Source organism: Peromyscus eremicus, chromosome 13 (genome assembly GCF_949786415.1).
Source record: "Peromyscus eremicus chromosome 13, PerEre_H2_v1, whole genome shotgun sequence".
Taxonomy (NCBI): Eukaryota; Metazoa; Chordata; class Mammalia; order Rodentia; family Cricetidae; genus Peromyscus; species Peromyscus eremicus.
In genome coordinates this window covers 38,935,510-38,950,346 of record NC_081429.1, presented here as the reverse complement: position 1 = coordinate 38,950,346, position 14,837 = coordinate 38,935,510, and the positions used below count along the sequence as shown (strand labels likewise).

The 14,837-nt window shown below is 48.0% G+C and overlaps 1 protein-coding gene across 2 annotated transcripts in view; it reads right to left on the bottom strand.

Moving 5' to 3' along the window:
* Positions 1-4,754, bottom strand: part of Marchf4 (membrane associated ring-CH-type finger 4) — a 120,093-nt gene extending 115,339 nt beyond the window's left edge. For both annotated transcript variants that reach the window (XM_059278267.1, XM_059278268.1), the window contains exon 1: positions 4,248-4,754. In XM_059278267.1, coding sequence (XP_059134250.1) covers positions 4,248-4,754 — 507 coding nt within the window. The remainder of the gene's footprint in view (positions 1-4,247) is intronic.
* Positions 4,755-14,837: the final 10,083 nt, after the last annotated feature.

Below are 14,837 nucleotides of genomic sequence, written 5' to 3'. Positions count from 1 at the left end.
CTCCTCCCTACCCTGCTCGGGACTGCATCCTTAGCCCTTAGCCCCACCTCCAGGCATTCCGCAGCTTCCCAGCCTAGCAGGTGGTTGCATCTCTGTGAAGGCACACTCTTCTCACATCTCCTCTGCAGCTTTCTATCTAGCTTCCACCTTTCTGAATCTGTTTCCTCTCACTTGGTCTTCAGCAGCAACAGAGAAGCCTTCCTGACTAATTGGGGGAAAAGTAGCAAATCCCCCCCCCCCCACCTACCGTCCTCCATACCTGTCTTTCTGAATAGGTATCCAACCCACTGGCTGTTTTTAAACCTGCCTCTTTCTTGTTCAGATAATAACGAAATTCACTCAGGTTCATCTGCTGTGTGTTCTTGATCTCTGTCAGGTCCTGTGATGTCTGGGTTAGACATCCCAGAAGACAGGGCCACATCTAACGTGTGTCTCTAGCCCCTGCTCAGCAAAGCAGCAGGCCTAGTTGGTCCTTAGTAAAGACTTTGGTGTTGGAAACAGAGGAACAGCACTCTGTGCCTAGAGCATTGTGTGTGCAGGAGAAGCCATCCACGACCCTCCCAGCCCTCCTGCTAGCCTAGGAGCTGGAGCACGCTTTAACAAAAGCAAGTGAGCGCGATAATAACAATAACAGAACACTGTCACAGCTGCTCATGTAGTATTGACCGACTTGGTGTTCAGAGTCATCCTACAAAGCAGGGGCTGCCGTTATTTTACAAATGAGGAATCTGAGGCACCGTTGGGCCACGTAACTAGTTCATCACTCCAATTGGGGCCATCTGGCTTCAGGCAGCCTCAGCTTACCAACCACGGTGCACTGTCCTTCTAGGAGGATTGGACAGCATTAGCCGCAGAGAGTGATGGGATATGCAAAAGCCCCTGCCATACACTCTCGGGGGTCTTTGAACACGGTCTTACATGAAGGAATGGCTGAGAAGAGAATGGCTACTCAGGAACTTTCTAGCACGGAGCCAACAGGTTCTCAAAGCATTTGTTCACACCTCACCCTTCCGTCTCCTCCCAGAACCCCTCCTCTGTTTCTCAAACATTCTAAGTCTGCTCACACTTGCATTATTGAGTTAGTTGTCCCATGCAGCCAGACTGCTTTCCCCAGATCTGCTTAGGTACCAGCTCAGATGGAGCGTTCTTAGGAAGACTCTTCTTGTTTGCCCTATCGGATGTGGATGTCCTTGTCTCATCCCTTCCCTTTCATTCATGGTTAACTCATTTTCATGTTTGCGTAGGGCCTTGTCTGACTCGTCTTCACCATGGTCCTCCATCTGGAGTCACCTTGCTCATCTACTAGTTCATTTGCCCTTTGCTGTGTCCCCACTGCAAGGCCAGCTTCAAGACAGCGGAGGTCTCTCCTGCTTTTGTTTACTCACGGATGCTTAGTACTGGAGCCACAGCACCCTGTGGCTTTTAACCATTTGTCACGTATGCGCATGAGTGAATGGGTGCAAAGTCCTTTGTGGAAACCTGCAAATGTGAACCTAACCGGATTGAATCCCCCTGGAACCCTTCACTACATCACTCCAAGCACTTTGCAAGAAGAGACCAAATCTTTATTTTTGTCAGTCTTTTGGATCCTCGAGTACTGACAAATGAGAGCATGGTATGTGGGAGGATAAGTTTTTGGTTCCTTTGTTTGGACAGAGAAAAAAAACCAAGCCATTCAGCTATTCAGATCACTGCTCTCCTAGACCAGGGAGAGACAACTGCTTTACAGTGTGGTCTCTCTGTCTCTCTGTCTCTCTGTCTCTGTCTCTGTCTCTCTCTCTGTCTCTGTCTCTCTGTCTCTCTCTCTCAACAGAACTGAAATACAGAAATCCCCACCTGACCACTTCTCCATCTCCCTCTCTCCTTCTCTATCCCCACCTCTTCTCTTTCCTCTTTCTCTAGAGTCCCCAGCTTCCCTCCTTTGTCTTCCTTCCTCATTGAAATTCCATAAAGAAGAGTGAGAAGAAAGTGGGAAACCATGTTCCCCAAATCTAGCACAACACCCACATTTTTCTTACCACTATAACACGATCCCAGTAAAACCCCTTGGCTCCTACAACAAGTAAACCGTCCTAATCAAGATAATCATTTTTTTTTCTTTCTACAAGACAAGGTTTCCCTGTGTAGCCTTGGCTGTCCTGGAACTCGCTCTGTAGACCAGGCTGGCCTTGAACTCCAGAGATCTGCCTGCTTCTGCCTGCCAAGTGCTGGGATTAAAGGCGTGTGTCACCACTACCTGACCCATGATAATCATTTTTAAGAAGTGTTTTATTTGGTCCCATCTCAATGAAGACACAGCCCCTCACACATAATAAGAGATCCCATTCCTCTAATGATGTTAGCTTTTTTTTTATTCAGCATTCCATTTATAACATATAGTAAAGATGACGAACAACAACAAAAGTTCCCAATCCTTGAGCAGATCTTGTGCCACAAGAGGGCATTTTAGAATATTACTAATGACCCCGCCCCCTTATTTTCCTTTTCTAATAAAATGCAGCTTTTCCATGATCGAAAAACATGTTAATAATATGTTAATCCCTTACAAGGTATTTTTACACTTCTGGGCTCTCCTACAAAGAAAGGATATGGAAAGCAAGTGCTATCTCGTGGAAATTGGAATAGCGGCCTAGAGGCATAAAGTTATTTGAAGAATATTTCACAGCAGGTGAAATATTATCTCAGCACATGTTCCAAGACTTGCTGTTTTCTAGAGACAAGGGAGCTCTTGCCAGAAGGCATACTTCCAACAGCCCCTGTGATATGCACACATGTGCCAGCCCATATGGGAGAAGGAAGAAATACTTTAGGAAGTTAATAAGCAAAATCACTCTATGTTTTGGAAAAGCTGAGGTCCTTGAACGAGACAAAATCCTGACCCAAAGTCAGGCTCATCTTTGCTGTTAGCCACAGACCCACATACCTTCTACAGAAGTTCAGTATTGTCAATGGAGCAACGTTCTAGAAGAAAGCCATTCAGTGGGCAACCTGGACCTGCTCACCCACCAGCATATCATTTGTTGCTTCAGGTAATCATAGTCCTATGAAGGAGGAGCCCAACCCTTGGTCTCTCAGAGATCCTTATTCACTACTTCCTTTCATAATGCCTAGGCTGTAGCCCCAGGCATCCCCGGTCCCTAAGGGCTTTGCCCATTCAGAGACAAGAGAAGAAAAATGAATGAAAAATGTCAGCTAAGCCTGCATCTCACGGAGTAAGCAAAAAAAAAAGGGGGGGGGGCTTGTCAGGAGCACCAACGTGGCATCCTACTTCATTGACACCTATTCAAGAACACTCAAAATCTCTCCACTGAAGAGGTCACGGAGGTGAACAGTACCCCGCCCACATCCCTATCAAACGTTCCCTCTCCCACATCACTAAGGAGACCCGATTTCCAGGGGAGCCCTGGGACTGTTCCTTATGTGTTTTCACAATTCAGGGCTGTTGTGAGTTAGCACATCTACCCAGTGTTGTGAACACAAGACAATTGGTGGAGTAATAAGAGGGCTGTCTGTGGAAATCTGAATAGATAAGGAAGGGAGAACCTGCCTAACTTGAAAAAAAATTCTCCATCCCATGCCATGGATTGGGAAAGTATAAGGGAAGGGAAGGAGACTAGATCTGTCAAGATTCTTTCCTAATGTCCCTTAAACTCACTCTGGCTTAGAGTATCTGCTTCCAACACAGGAAAATGCAAGATCACCAAGAAGTGTCTTGGCAAACTGAGGTAGCCGCAAAGGGAAAAAAAGAAGAAGAAGAAGAAAGAAAAAAGAGCAAACAAACAAACAAACAAGATTTTTGTACTTCACTCTATGAGAATAGGAAGGGAGAACACAATCTTGGCACAATTTCAGAAAAGGAAGAAATTTGAAGGTAGAGCTGAGTCTGGGCTGGGGTGGGGATTTACCAGCAAGACACCAACTGAAAGTACTTTTTAGCAACAACCATGAAGGTCCCTCTGAATCACTTCATTGCTTCTGGATCTTCTGTTCTGAGTGCTTCTGGAAGTTTGGGCATGGAATTAAAGAGACTTGCATTGGGGGAGGTGCAAAATCAAAGCGTAACTGAGCTAGTTACCAAACAAGCTCCCTCTGGCACCTATTGGTCAAGCTTCACCACAAGAGAAACTCTAAACACCGTGGCTGACACTAGAAACAGCATAATAGTTCCCTGGGGCAAACAGTTAAGTGGACATCTGCATGGCCAGGAGATACCACACACCAGAGCAGGGGAAATGGAAAGGACTCACCTGTTCTGGTCCCTGGAAACAGATGCGGCAGAGGGGAGTCCTCATACCACTGTCCAAGCTACTTCCTAGAGAGTAGCAGTCCTCAGCTTTCTCCTTACAGAATTCCTCAGAGGAAGTACTGCTGAGCAGGCAGGCAGGTGGCCCTGTGGCTGGGCCATCCCAGTCATCTTCCACAGAAGGAGGCAGAGGTGGTGGAGGCGGCAGAGGAGGGGTCTCCCTTCCCACCGCTTCTCGAGGGCCCCTCCAGCCTGCCCACCCCCCGGCACCCAGAGCCGGAAGGGTGTTGTTGTTGGCCGCCACACCAGGGAGCTGGGGGTCACCGTGCATGGGCAGGGGCGCTGGAGGGGGGCGCCTCAGCAGGAAAACCTTCAGGTCATTGAAGAGCATTCGGCAGCGGCACTTGAGGAGACCCTGGTGGCGCAACATCTGGGGAGCTGGGGTGCACAATCCACAGCAGTACCAGCCACAGCAGCAGCACCACAGCAGCCCACCCAGGGGCATGAGCATGTGATGGGGAAGCAGAGGACTGGAGAGGGGCAGCTGGAGTCTTTGAAGAGGTGGATAGGGTGGGGCTTGGGGTCCACAGTGTTTCCGTGTTATGGAAGAACCTCCTTTCTTATTGGCTCTTCTTATAACCCCCTCCAAGCAGCAAATAAATTACCTCCTCGACTGACAACTGTGAGTCAATGATTCTGAACGCTCCTAAGAAAATGCAAAGTTAAAAAAAAGAAGTTTTTCTTGCCCTGGCAGCCCCACCCCAACCTCAGACTTAATTCTGGCTGTTGTCTCCTTTCTGTCTTTGACCCCAGAGTACTACTAGGATCAGGGCAGTAGAAGAAGCATTGGGATGTATGACCAATGTCTAATTGTTAAAAGTTCCCAAGGAAAAGATTGAGAGATTCTTCTCAAATCTCTAGGCTGTGGTAAATCTCCTTTATATAAAAGGGTGGAGAAGATTATAACTCAAATTTGGAGCAGCTAGATCTGGGCTCAGGGAAACCAGCTCAGTGAAGACTGCGTGAGAGAGAAGAGATAGGCTTCCTCAGGTAGTAAGAAGTGGTTGGGGGGAGGCAAGATGGGGGAGGGGGGCAGAGAAGGTTAGGAGAAGTTCTGACTCTCTTGGGCAGAAAACTGGGCCAATTAACCCCCAGTAGCACCAGAGTTGCTTTTAAGAAAGGGATTGGGAGACTGTTTGCAGGTGAAATTGGGCAAAGGGCTTGTGCTTGGTCTTTGCAGCCAAAAGGCTACACAGAAGAGGTGGAGTATAGGGCGGTGGACCAGAAAAGGATGTAGGGGAAAAAAAAGATCCTTAACCCTCAAAGGGCTGCTTCCTTCCAGAGCCTAAGGTCCTGAATAGAGGAAGGGTGTATTTGGGAGAGGAAAGGTGATGGAGCAGAGAAAGGAAGTGGAGAAGAGGGGCGTGGGGAGGGGACAGGAGAAAGGAATAGTTACATGATCTCAGCCCCCAGCCCACCCCAGCTGCAGTCTGTAAATCGGAGGCCCCTCCCCTTGGTTCCATCAAAGGTCCCTTCGGGCGAGGTTCGAGAGCTGGAAGACAGACAGGTCCGGGCTGGAAAGTGGCCTCGCTGCTTTCTCCTCCTCGTCCTCTTCGGGGTCGCTGTCGTCGTCGTCGTCCTCCTCCTGCTGTGGGTCTGCACGCGACCGGCGCTGCTGCTGTGGCGGCAGAAGCGACTGCTGATCGGCGTCCTGGTGTCTCCCCGGCGGGTGCTGCTGCTCCGGCTGGTCCTCTGGCTGCTGCGGCCCGCGGTCCAGCGTGGTCGCGACTCCAGGCTTCATGATCCTCCTCCTCTTCCTTCCCGGGGGGCTGGCCCTGGGCCCCCGCTCCCGGGCAGTGCTGCCATGCAACCAGAGACAAGGCAGGCGCGTGGGGGTAGGGGCGGTGGGGAAATGATGGGGAGAATAAAAAAATAATACTAATGGAACAATTCAGTCCTCAGACAATCAGGGAAGAGTGCTTCTGGCGGGTGGGGGCGGAGGAGGGCGACTGCCAGGTCCTGTCGGCAGCTCTGCCCCCGCTCCCCCACCTAGGGCGGCCTCGGCCGGCTCTCTGCTCCCACCCCCACGCCGCCCCTCCCTCCTCCGGCTGCCTCTGGCTGGCTGGGCTCGCTGCTGTTGCTACCTCTCCTCGCAGATGCACGGAGGTAAGGCTTGTTGGCGGTGTCAGCCGAAGGTGGGGAGGGGGGACAGAGACGGTGTGGCCGAGATGGTCGGGCAGACGGCACTTGGCTCCAGCTTGGTCCTGGAGGAGACTCCCCAGAACCGTATATAAATATATCTCTTAGAAAAGCCGAAAAGGAAGCAAATCAGATTCCAGCCTGCTGCCAGGTGTTGTCTTCCGCCGTTGCTCAGCACCCGCCGCCGCCACTGCTGCCCCCCTGGCTCAGGTCCCAAAGGGGTGGTGCTGGAAGGGAGGGTGCCGGGGAGGTAGGCTGACGGTCCGAGGACTGGAAACAAGCTGCTCGGAGCGGAGAAGGCACCCAGCGACTTCCACCCGCGCGGCCGGGGAAGCCGCGGCTGCGTTCAGCACCTGGGTGAGTGGACAGCTCCCCACCCAGACCCCGCGCGTCACGCTAGTGGGGGGCCTGACGCAGACGCCGCCGAGGGATGGAGGAGGGAAAGGAGATGAGAGCGAAAGAGACGAGGAGGGACCGAGCCAGAGGAGGAGAGGGAACTGTTAGATGGAAGAGGATGGGGGAGGAACCAGGGGAAAGGGAGGTAACGAAGAGAAGGAGGGATTTAGGACAGGAGGGAGGAGGCAGGGAAGAGTAAAAGAGGCGGAATGGGAACTTGGATGGTGGAGTGATGCGCGTACTAACTCCCACATCTTCCCCCAGCTGGAAAGGATCTGGGTGGACAGTACTATTCATAGGCTCCCTGCTCACTGTACCTTCTCACCACTTAACCTCAGCGCATATACACCCGATACAGTTGCCTCCTAACCAGAATCCGTGGTGCTCTTCATTACAAGCCCTTAAAGGAGATGCCACTTTGGAAGCTTTGGAAAAGATAAAGTTTTGTGACTTCCATATCGAAGCTGGGACCTGCTGGAGATTAAATCTCTCATGACTCAGACCTCATGAGAAAAGGGATTTAAACCTGCAAGCAACTTCACCTCCTAGAATTTAAACTGCAATGGGGAAGGATCTCTCTCTCTCTCTCTCTCTCTCTCTCTCTCTCTCTCTCTCTCTCTCTCTCTCTCTCTCCCCCTTCTTTCCTCCCTCCCCTCCCTCTCTCTGTTGTGTTTTGGGTTCATTTTGATCCCATATGCCTAAGCCGATGGCTTGAGGTGAGGTACATGTTTGTTAATGACCTATAGCCACCATTATCACAATCGACTTCACTCCAAGCCACCATGTTCTTTCAGCTGTGAGTCATAAGAATCCAGGGCAATGATACAGCCTCATGCTAACCTATATCCCTAATTCCCCCCCCCCCATCCAAGTCTTCCAAGGAGCCACCAGCAAGGAGAACTTTGAAACTGATTTGAATTTCCTCTACCTTTTCCTCTTCTGACTTGTATTGCCCTACCCATCCTTCTGGAGGAATTTCTAATGAGCAGAAGAGTATCTCTAAATGCAAAGAACCCAAAAGAGGAGGACATTTTTTTAAAAGGCTGCATAAATACTCAGTGTTTACATGTGCAGACTTTGGACATTTATAATTTAGAATTTCTCCTTGCCCCCCCACCCCCGCCACTCCTATAGGGTCACAGACTTAAGAGAACACACTCCAGTGAGTCATCAACACAGCTGAGCTAATTATGCTAATGCATTTAGAAATTCTGAAGCTATAGACAGAGTAGAATGTAAAATCACCACACCAGAATATCGTTGGCATGAAGTTCAGCTCAATGAATCATAAGAAAAATGCCCCTTTTGTTGGTGTCTCCATGAATGATTCATTCCCTTGAGCCCTGGGGAGCAAAGGCCTATATCTAGGTCTTGGTCAACCAAGCGTGGCTGCTTGGCTAAATCATGTCCTAGCAGCTGACGTGATTGCCGAGATCCTGCTCAAAGTTAGTATCTGAAATTGATGCCAGGCCAGTAAGCAGGTGAAAGTGTTAACCACCAAGCCTGACCTACCCGAGTTCGATCCCAGGGATCCCTGGTGAAGGAGAGAACTGACTCCCACCACCAAGCCTGACCTACCTGAGTTCGATCCCAGGGATCCCTAGTGAAAGGAGAGATATAACTCCTGCAAGTTTTTCTCTGACCTCCATGTGTGTACCGTGGCACACACATGCTCCCCCCACATACACATACACACAATAAACAAATAAATGTAATAAAAAGAATGCCACTGTTTTAATAACTATAAAATAATGCTTAGATTATTGATACTTGTATGAACGCTGCTGCAAAATGAACTCTTTGAAAGCATCTATACTCTACACCACCCTGGATCTGCCTCTGGCACTGTGGAGGTCACTCTCTATAAAACTGACCTCATCACGCGTTTGTCTCCCTTCATCTGACTTAGAGCTCCTTGAATGGACCGGTATTTGTATTTTTATCAGCAGCACCTGAAGTCCAGCTGGTGATCAGGGAAAGGACTGGACAGATCGATGGCCTTTTTCAGTGAAGCTGTGTCTTTCTCCCCATCAGTGTGAACACGACTGAGTACCTGTCACATCTAAAATTGAGTTTTAAGGTTTTATCGCCATGAAATGCTCATTCCAATTGTGTTGTGTAGTAAAATGCAGTGGGAGGTAGAAAAGCCGCACCTCAGAGAGATTTGGAGCCTCTGTGTTCAGACTGTTTTGCTCCACCCTGCCATTGCACGTGAAAGATATCTGTAAATAGAAAGCTGCTAATGATGGGGGCGGGGACACAATTGGATTGTCTATAGAAAGACAGATCCTTGTGAATTCTGTTTAGAATGTAATACAAGTCCTGAAAAACATCTCACTGAATTAGACTCCCTCTATGTTACTGCTGAATCATGAGCCTTGAGAGGAAAAACAACCGTAAAGAAAATGTTAAATCAATGGGTCTCCACTTAAACATTCAGAAAACATTTACTGAACACCAATCATAGGTAAGGAATGGTGTTGGAAGACACAGGAACACAAAAATGAATTGGTTAGAATGGCATCCCCCGGAGTCTCATACTAGAAATACACCCATAATCATAATGTAAGGCACACAGTAAGTGCTACCCAAATATAAAAAGTTTCAGGAGTGTTCAGGATAGGGAGGTAATACCTACAGTTTAGCAGCAATTAGAAGAGGTGGGAAGAGGTTGGGGGAGGTGGGGATGGGTGCCAGAGTTCTGGGAAAACCTTTTTCAAAAAATGACATCCAAACTGAGTTAAAAGATGTTGAATTCAGAAGAAGAAGGTAATTCTTGGCAACAGGAACACACTACGTCAGCCCTTCCATTCGGCTGAGCTGGAAGGTACTTGGAGGCAAGCAGCTAAACGTAAAGGCAGAAAGGTGAATGGCGCCAGATTCCAGAAGGTTCTAAATGCCTCACTGTGAGAAGATTTATTCATTGACCAGGTACTTGTTTTAATGGCTTTAAAGATTTGGAACCGAAGGTGAAGGGCAAAAATAAACTTTATCGCTGAGCAGGTTAATTAACTGGATGGGATTTCATTGCTAACAGGTAGGAAGCAATCAATATTTTTCATTTCACGCCAGAAAGTTCTCAGCTCCTTAATGGATTTATTCTTTTAAATGAGGTTGTTTTCGGATATATTTCAATGCACACAAAGATGCTGGGGTCGTATGAATTTCAAGAAGAGTGAAGGAATGAGAGGTCGGTGGAATAGTCTAGGAAGAAATATTAGGACCCCCAGAGATCCAAGATGACTCATTTGAGAGGCTGCTGTGCTTAATTCTCTGAACAGGGAAGCTCCAAGGCCTCCAGCCCGGGTGTTGTTTCTTGTTTGCCTAGACAGAGTGTGCCAAAGACAGAGGAGGTTTTACAGGAATTGGAGAGCTCTGAGCGCTAGATCACACAGCAAATGAGTATTATACATAATTCATCCGTATTCTAATCTTTCCTATAATTTGTTTTCCAAATTTTGCAATATCTTCATTGACTGTCTTCAAATGCATAATAATTGCAGAATTTCTATTAATATGCAAATTATTAACATCTATTCTATACAGGACCAGACACCCTCTTCATAGGTACTTAGACTACTCATTTAAAAATAGGAATTCTTGGGACCAGCAAGATGGCCTAGGAGGTAAAATGTTTACTGCATCAGCCTGACAGCGTGAGTTCAACCCCTGGAATCCATGTAAAGGTGTCCTCTGATACACATGCATATACTGTTCACATATGTACCCACACATCACACATGCACACAGAGGGGAGGGAGAAAGAATAATTTAAGAAATAAAAACACAGAAACTCTTGGAGCTGGAGAAAAGGATCAGAGAGAGATTTAGAGCACTTTTTGTTCCTGCAGAGGCCCCGGGCTCAGTTCCCTGCACCCACATGGTGGCTTACAACCATCCATAACTCCAGTTCCAAGGGATTCAATACCTTCTTCTGACTTCCACAGACACCATGCGTGCACATGAAATACACACATATATACGTGCGGCACAACACTCGTATACATAAAATAAACAGATCTAAAAAATTTAAAGAAAAACAGATGAATTCTCCCTGGGCGTGGCGGCACACATTTGTGATCCCAGTACCTGGGAAGGGGAGGCAGAACTGTGAGTTCACGACCATCCAGGGCTACATAGTACAATAGTGTCAGGAAGAAAGGGGGGATGAGTAAGGGAGGAAGTGGGGAGGGAAGGGAGGGATGGAAAAAGAGAGATAGGAAGGAGAGAGGGAGGAAGTGAGGAAGAAAAATTCATAGAGACTACTTTCAGATCTACTGAAAAAGAATTTCTTGGAGAGCAACCTAGGAACATATATTTGGACAAGTGTCACTAAAGTGATTTTTTTTTTTAATGAAAGGGTTTCCACTGTAGCCCAGGCTGACCTTGAACCCACTATTGTAAGCCAAGCCTTCTGCAAACTCTTTATCTTCCTGTCAGCTTTCAAAGGTTGGGATGACAGATTTGAACCAGGGTGGCTGACTTGATTTTTTTTTTTTAATTCTCACTATTTCTTAGGTAGAAGCCTTTATTTTCCAATTTTGGCTTGAAGAATCCAATCAAAGCTCCTGCAGTTGGAGAGCTACAGAAGTGAGATTCTACAAAGAGTTACCCTGAACCTGGAGTCTTGCAACACAGTGCAGCTTTTAATTAAATCCCAGGTGCCATGTGGAGCCCTTCCATAGTTATTTGTCTGTTACACTGTAATTGATCAAGTCAAGAGACAGTTCAAAGTTCAAGCTTACTTAGGGCAGAGAATGTCTAAATGTCCCCATTGATCCCCACCTCCTAAGATTCATGGCCTGGTGTGTGGATGGGCCTGATGACTGGCTTTTACTACATGTAAACAGAGATGGAGTATTACTTCAGAGATCAGCATACAAAGACATTCCCTATAGTTGCAGTTACTCTCTGTCTCTTGTGAGCTACTGAGGGGACTCATGATAAGATACAGAAAGTAAACAGAGTGGTGGTGGCGCACGCCTCTAATCCCAGCACTCGGGAGGCAGAGGCAGGCGGATCTCTGTGAGTTCGAGGCCAGCCTGGTCTACAAAGCAATTCCAGGATAGCCAGAACTGATATAGGAGAAACCTTGTCTTGAAAAACCAACCCCTCACCCCTGACCCCCCAAAAAAGAAAGAAAAAGAAACAGAAAATATCTGCTATTCAACAGCCAGAGAAACCAAGGTCGTCAGCTGACAGTCCATGGACTGAACCCTGACAGCCACTGTGTAAGTGAACTTGGAAATGGATCCTTCCTCAGCTGAGCTTTGATATGATGTCGGAATTGGCTTACCTCTTTATAAACATTCACCAAAGTGCCTGAACCAGAGGGCCCAGCTTAGCTGAGCCTGAATCCCAAACTTGTAGATATCTTTAAAGCATCAGAACTGTTTCAAACTGTCTGAACTCTGTCACTGCCCACCTCTAACACACGCAGAGGAGTCCCTCACCATCCACCACCCCAGCACACGCAGAGGAGTCCCTCACCACCCACCACCCCCAACACACACAGAGGAGTCCCTCACCATCCACCACCCCCAACACACACAGAGGAGTCCCTCACCATCTACCTCCCCCAACACACGCAGAGGACTCCCTCTCCATCCACCATCCCCAACACATGCAGAGGACTCCCTCTCCATCCACCACCCCCAACACACGCAGAGGACTCCCTCACCATCCACCACCCCCAACACACACAGAGGACTCCCTCTCCATCCACCACTCCCAACACATCCAGAGGAGTCCCTCACCATCCACTGCCCCCAACACACACAGAGGACTCCCTCTCCATCCACCATCCCCAACACATGCAGAGGACTCCCTCTCCATCCACCATCCCCAACACACACAGAGGACTCCCTCACCATCCACCACCACCAACACATGCAGAGGACTCCCTCTTCATCCACCATCCCCAACACATGCAGAGGACTCCCTCTCCATCCACCATCCCCAACACATGCAGAGGACTCCCTCTCTATCCACCACCCCCAACACATGCAGAGGATTCCCTCCCCATCCACCACTCCCAACACACACAGAGAAGTCCTTCTCCATCCAACGCCATTTTTGAACAGGCACCAGACTGAATACCTGGGACAAGAGGAAGTTTTGAGAAGCTCTTGTTGAAGCTGATGGCAGAGATTAAGTCTCAAATGACTGGGAGCTCATGAGAAGGGCACATAGTGTCATTTTCTCCTTACCTCCTTTTGGGATTCAGACTTCGAGGGCAGGGTTTGTGTTGTCCTGATTTTGACGCTGTGTGCATTAGTCAATGATGGCTCATAGTAGGTCTCAGTAAATATTTGTGGAATGCCTGGTTCCCACCATCACCACATTCATCATCACTATAAGCATAGATTTCTTTTACTTATGGATCATAAGAGTCCCCAGCTATATTGAGGCCTCATCTTAACCAATATCCCTAGACACTGACAAGGAGTAATTTGAAATGGATGTTAATTCCTGGTCCTTTTTATGCCCTTCATTCATGTCACCCTATCCCATATTTCTCAATGAATTTCTAGTGAACCGAATAAGTGTCCCTAAATGAGAGGACTGCACTGAGTTTGGGAATAATTTATTATCCCACAAGTGATAACTTATACATAAAGACATTCAGCATCAGTCACTGTGCCCAGGTTTTCTACCCTGACCTTGGACAATGCTCAGACAGGTGACATTTCTCTAATTTTCAAAACCACAACTCTGAACAACAAGCACAGAGCCGAGCTCTCATCCTCCAGTTATCAACCATCACGCTGAGGGCTAGCTGCTCTCCTGCATGAGTTCGCATTATCTCCAGACACAAGGACAGAGTGATGTTCAAATCATCATCAGCCAGAGGCAATGTAGTGAAGTGCGGAAGGTGTTAAATAGAGATCTGCTTGTTTGCAACTGGAAGTCTACGCTATTCCCAGGGATAGGAATACAACAGAGAGCAAGACAGAATTCTGTCTGTGACCTCATATAGTTTATAGGCCAGTGTAAAAAAGAGACAAGCAAGCAAAATAAGTAGAATACATTAATTTCCTCTAGTGACAAGCACTATGAAGAATATAAACAGAGAAATGTGATAGGGAATGAATCAGTGGTATGTGTGTTGATGAGGGGAAACAGAAACAATCCCCGAGTTTAGATGCAAAGAGGGAGAAGAAACCAACGAAAAGATGATCTGAGCCACACGGCAGTGGTACACAGCTTTCATCCCAGCTCTTGGGAGGCAGAGGCAGGCGGATCTCTGTGAGTTCAAGGCCAGCCTGGTCTACAGAGCGAGTTCCAGGACAGCCAGGGCTACACAGAGAACCTTGTCTCGAACTGCCCCCCCTCCAAAGAAGACCTGAGTCAGAGAGTTCCAATAGGGCAGTCCCCAAGCAAAGGCGGGAATGGTGGCACTTGAGAGCAATGGAAAGATGGCTAGTTGGAGGTCAGGTGATTTGGGAGGGAAAAGGATGAAACGAGAGTGCAGTGCAAGAACCCTACGTAACGTCGTTTAGTAATGGGGAGGGAATCCACATTTCATTCCACGGGAGCAGGGAAGCCATCAAGGCTTTAAAGCAATGGAGCTGAGCCTTTCAAAGGTCACTTGGATGGCTAGAGGATGTAGCTCAGGGGTAGAGAACCCATCTGAGAGATCACTAGGGTTGCTGACCAGGGAATAACCTAGAAGTAGACAGAATGGACCCCTTTTGGCCACTACACGTCTGTGTGACTCCAGAGGTTGGCTGTAACCAGTGCTCCAGTTTCTCAGTCTGTAAAATACTTATTTGAGAACAAAAACAAAGAAATGTGGTTGTTCTCCGGCTTCACCATTCCACAGGCCTTGTGTGGCCCTGCATCTGAGCTGAGTTCTTCCATGGGAGCAGAAAGTAAGTGTTCAGTTTCCATCTCACGGCATAGCATGGTCACCTGATACCATTTGATACCAGCTCAGCATTTTTCTCTTCCTCTAAGGCTCCTCCCTGGGGCCTGGCCTCTTGTCCCTGCCCTGCTG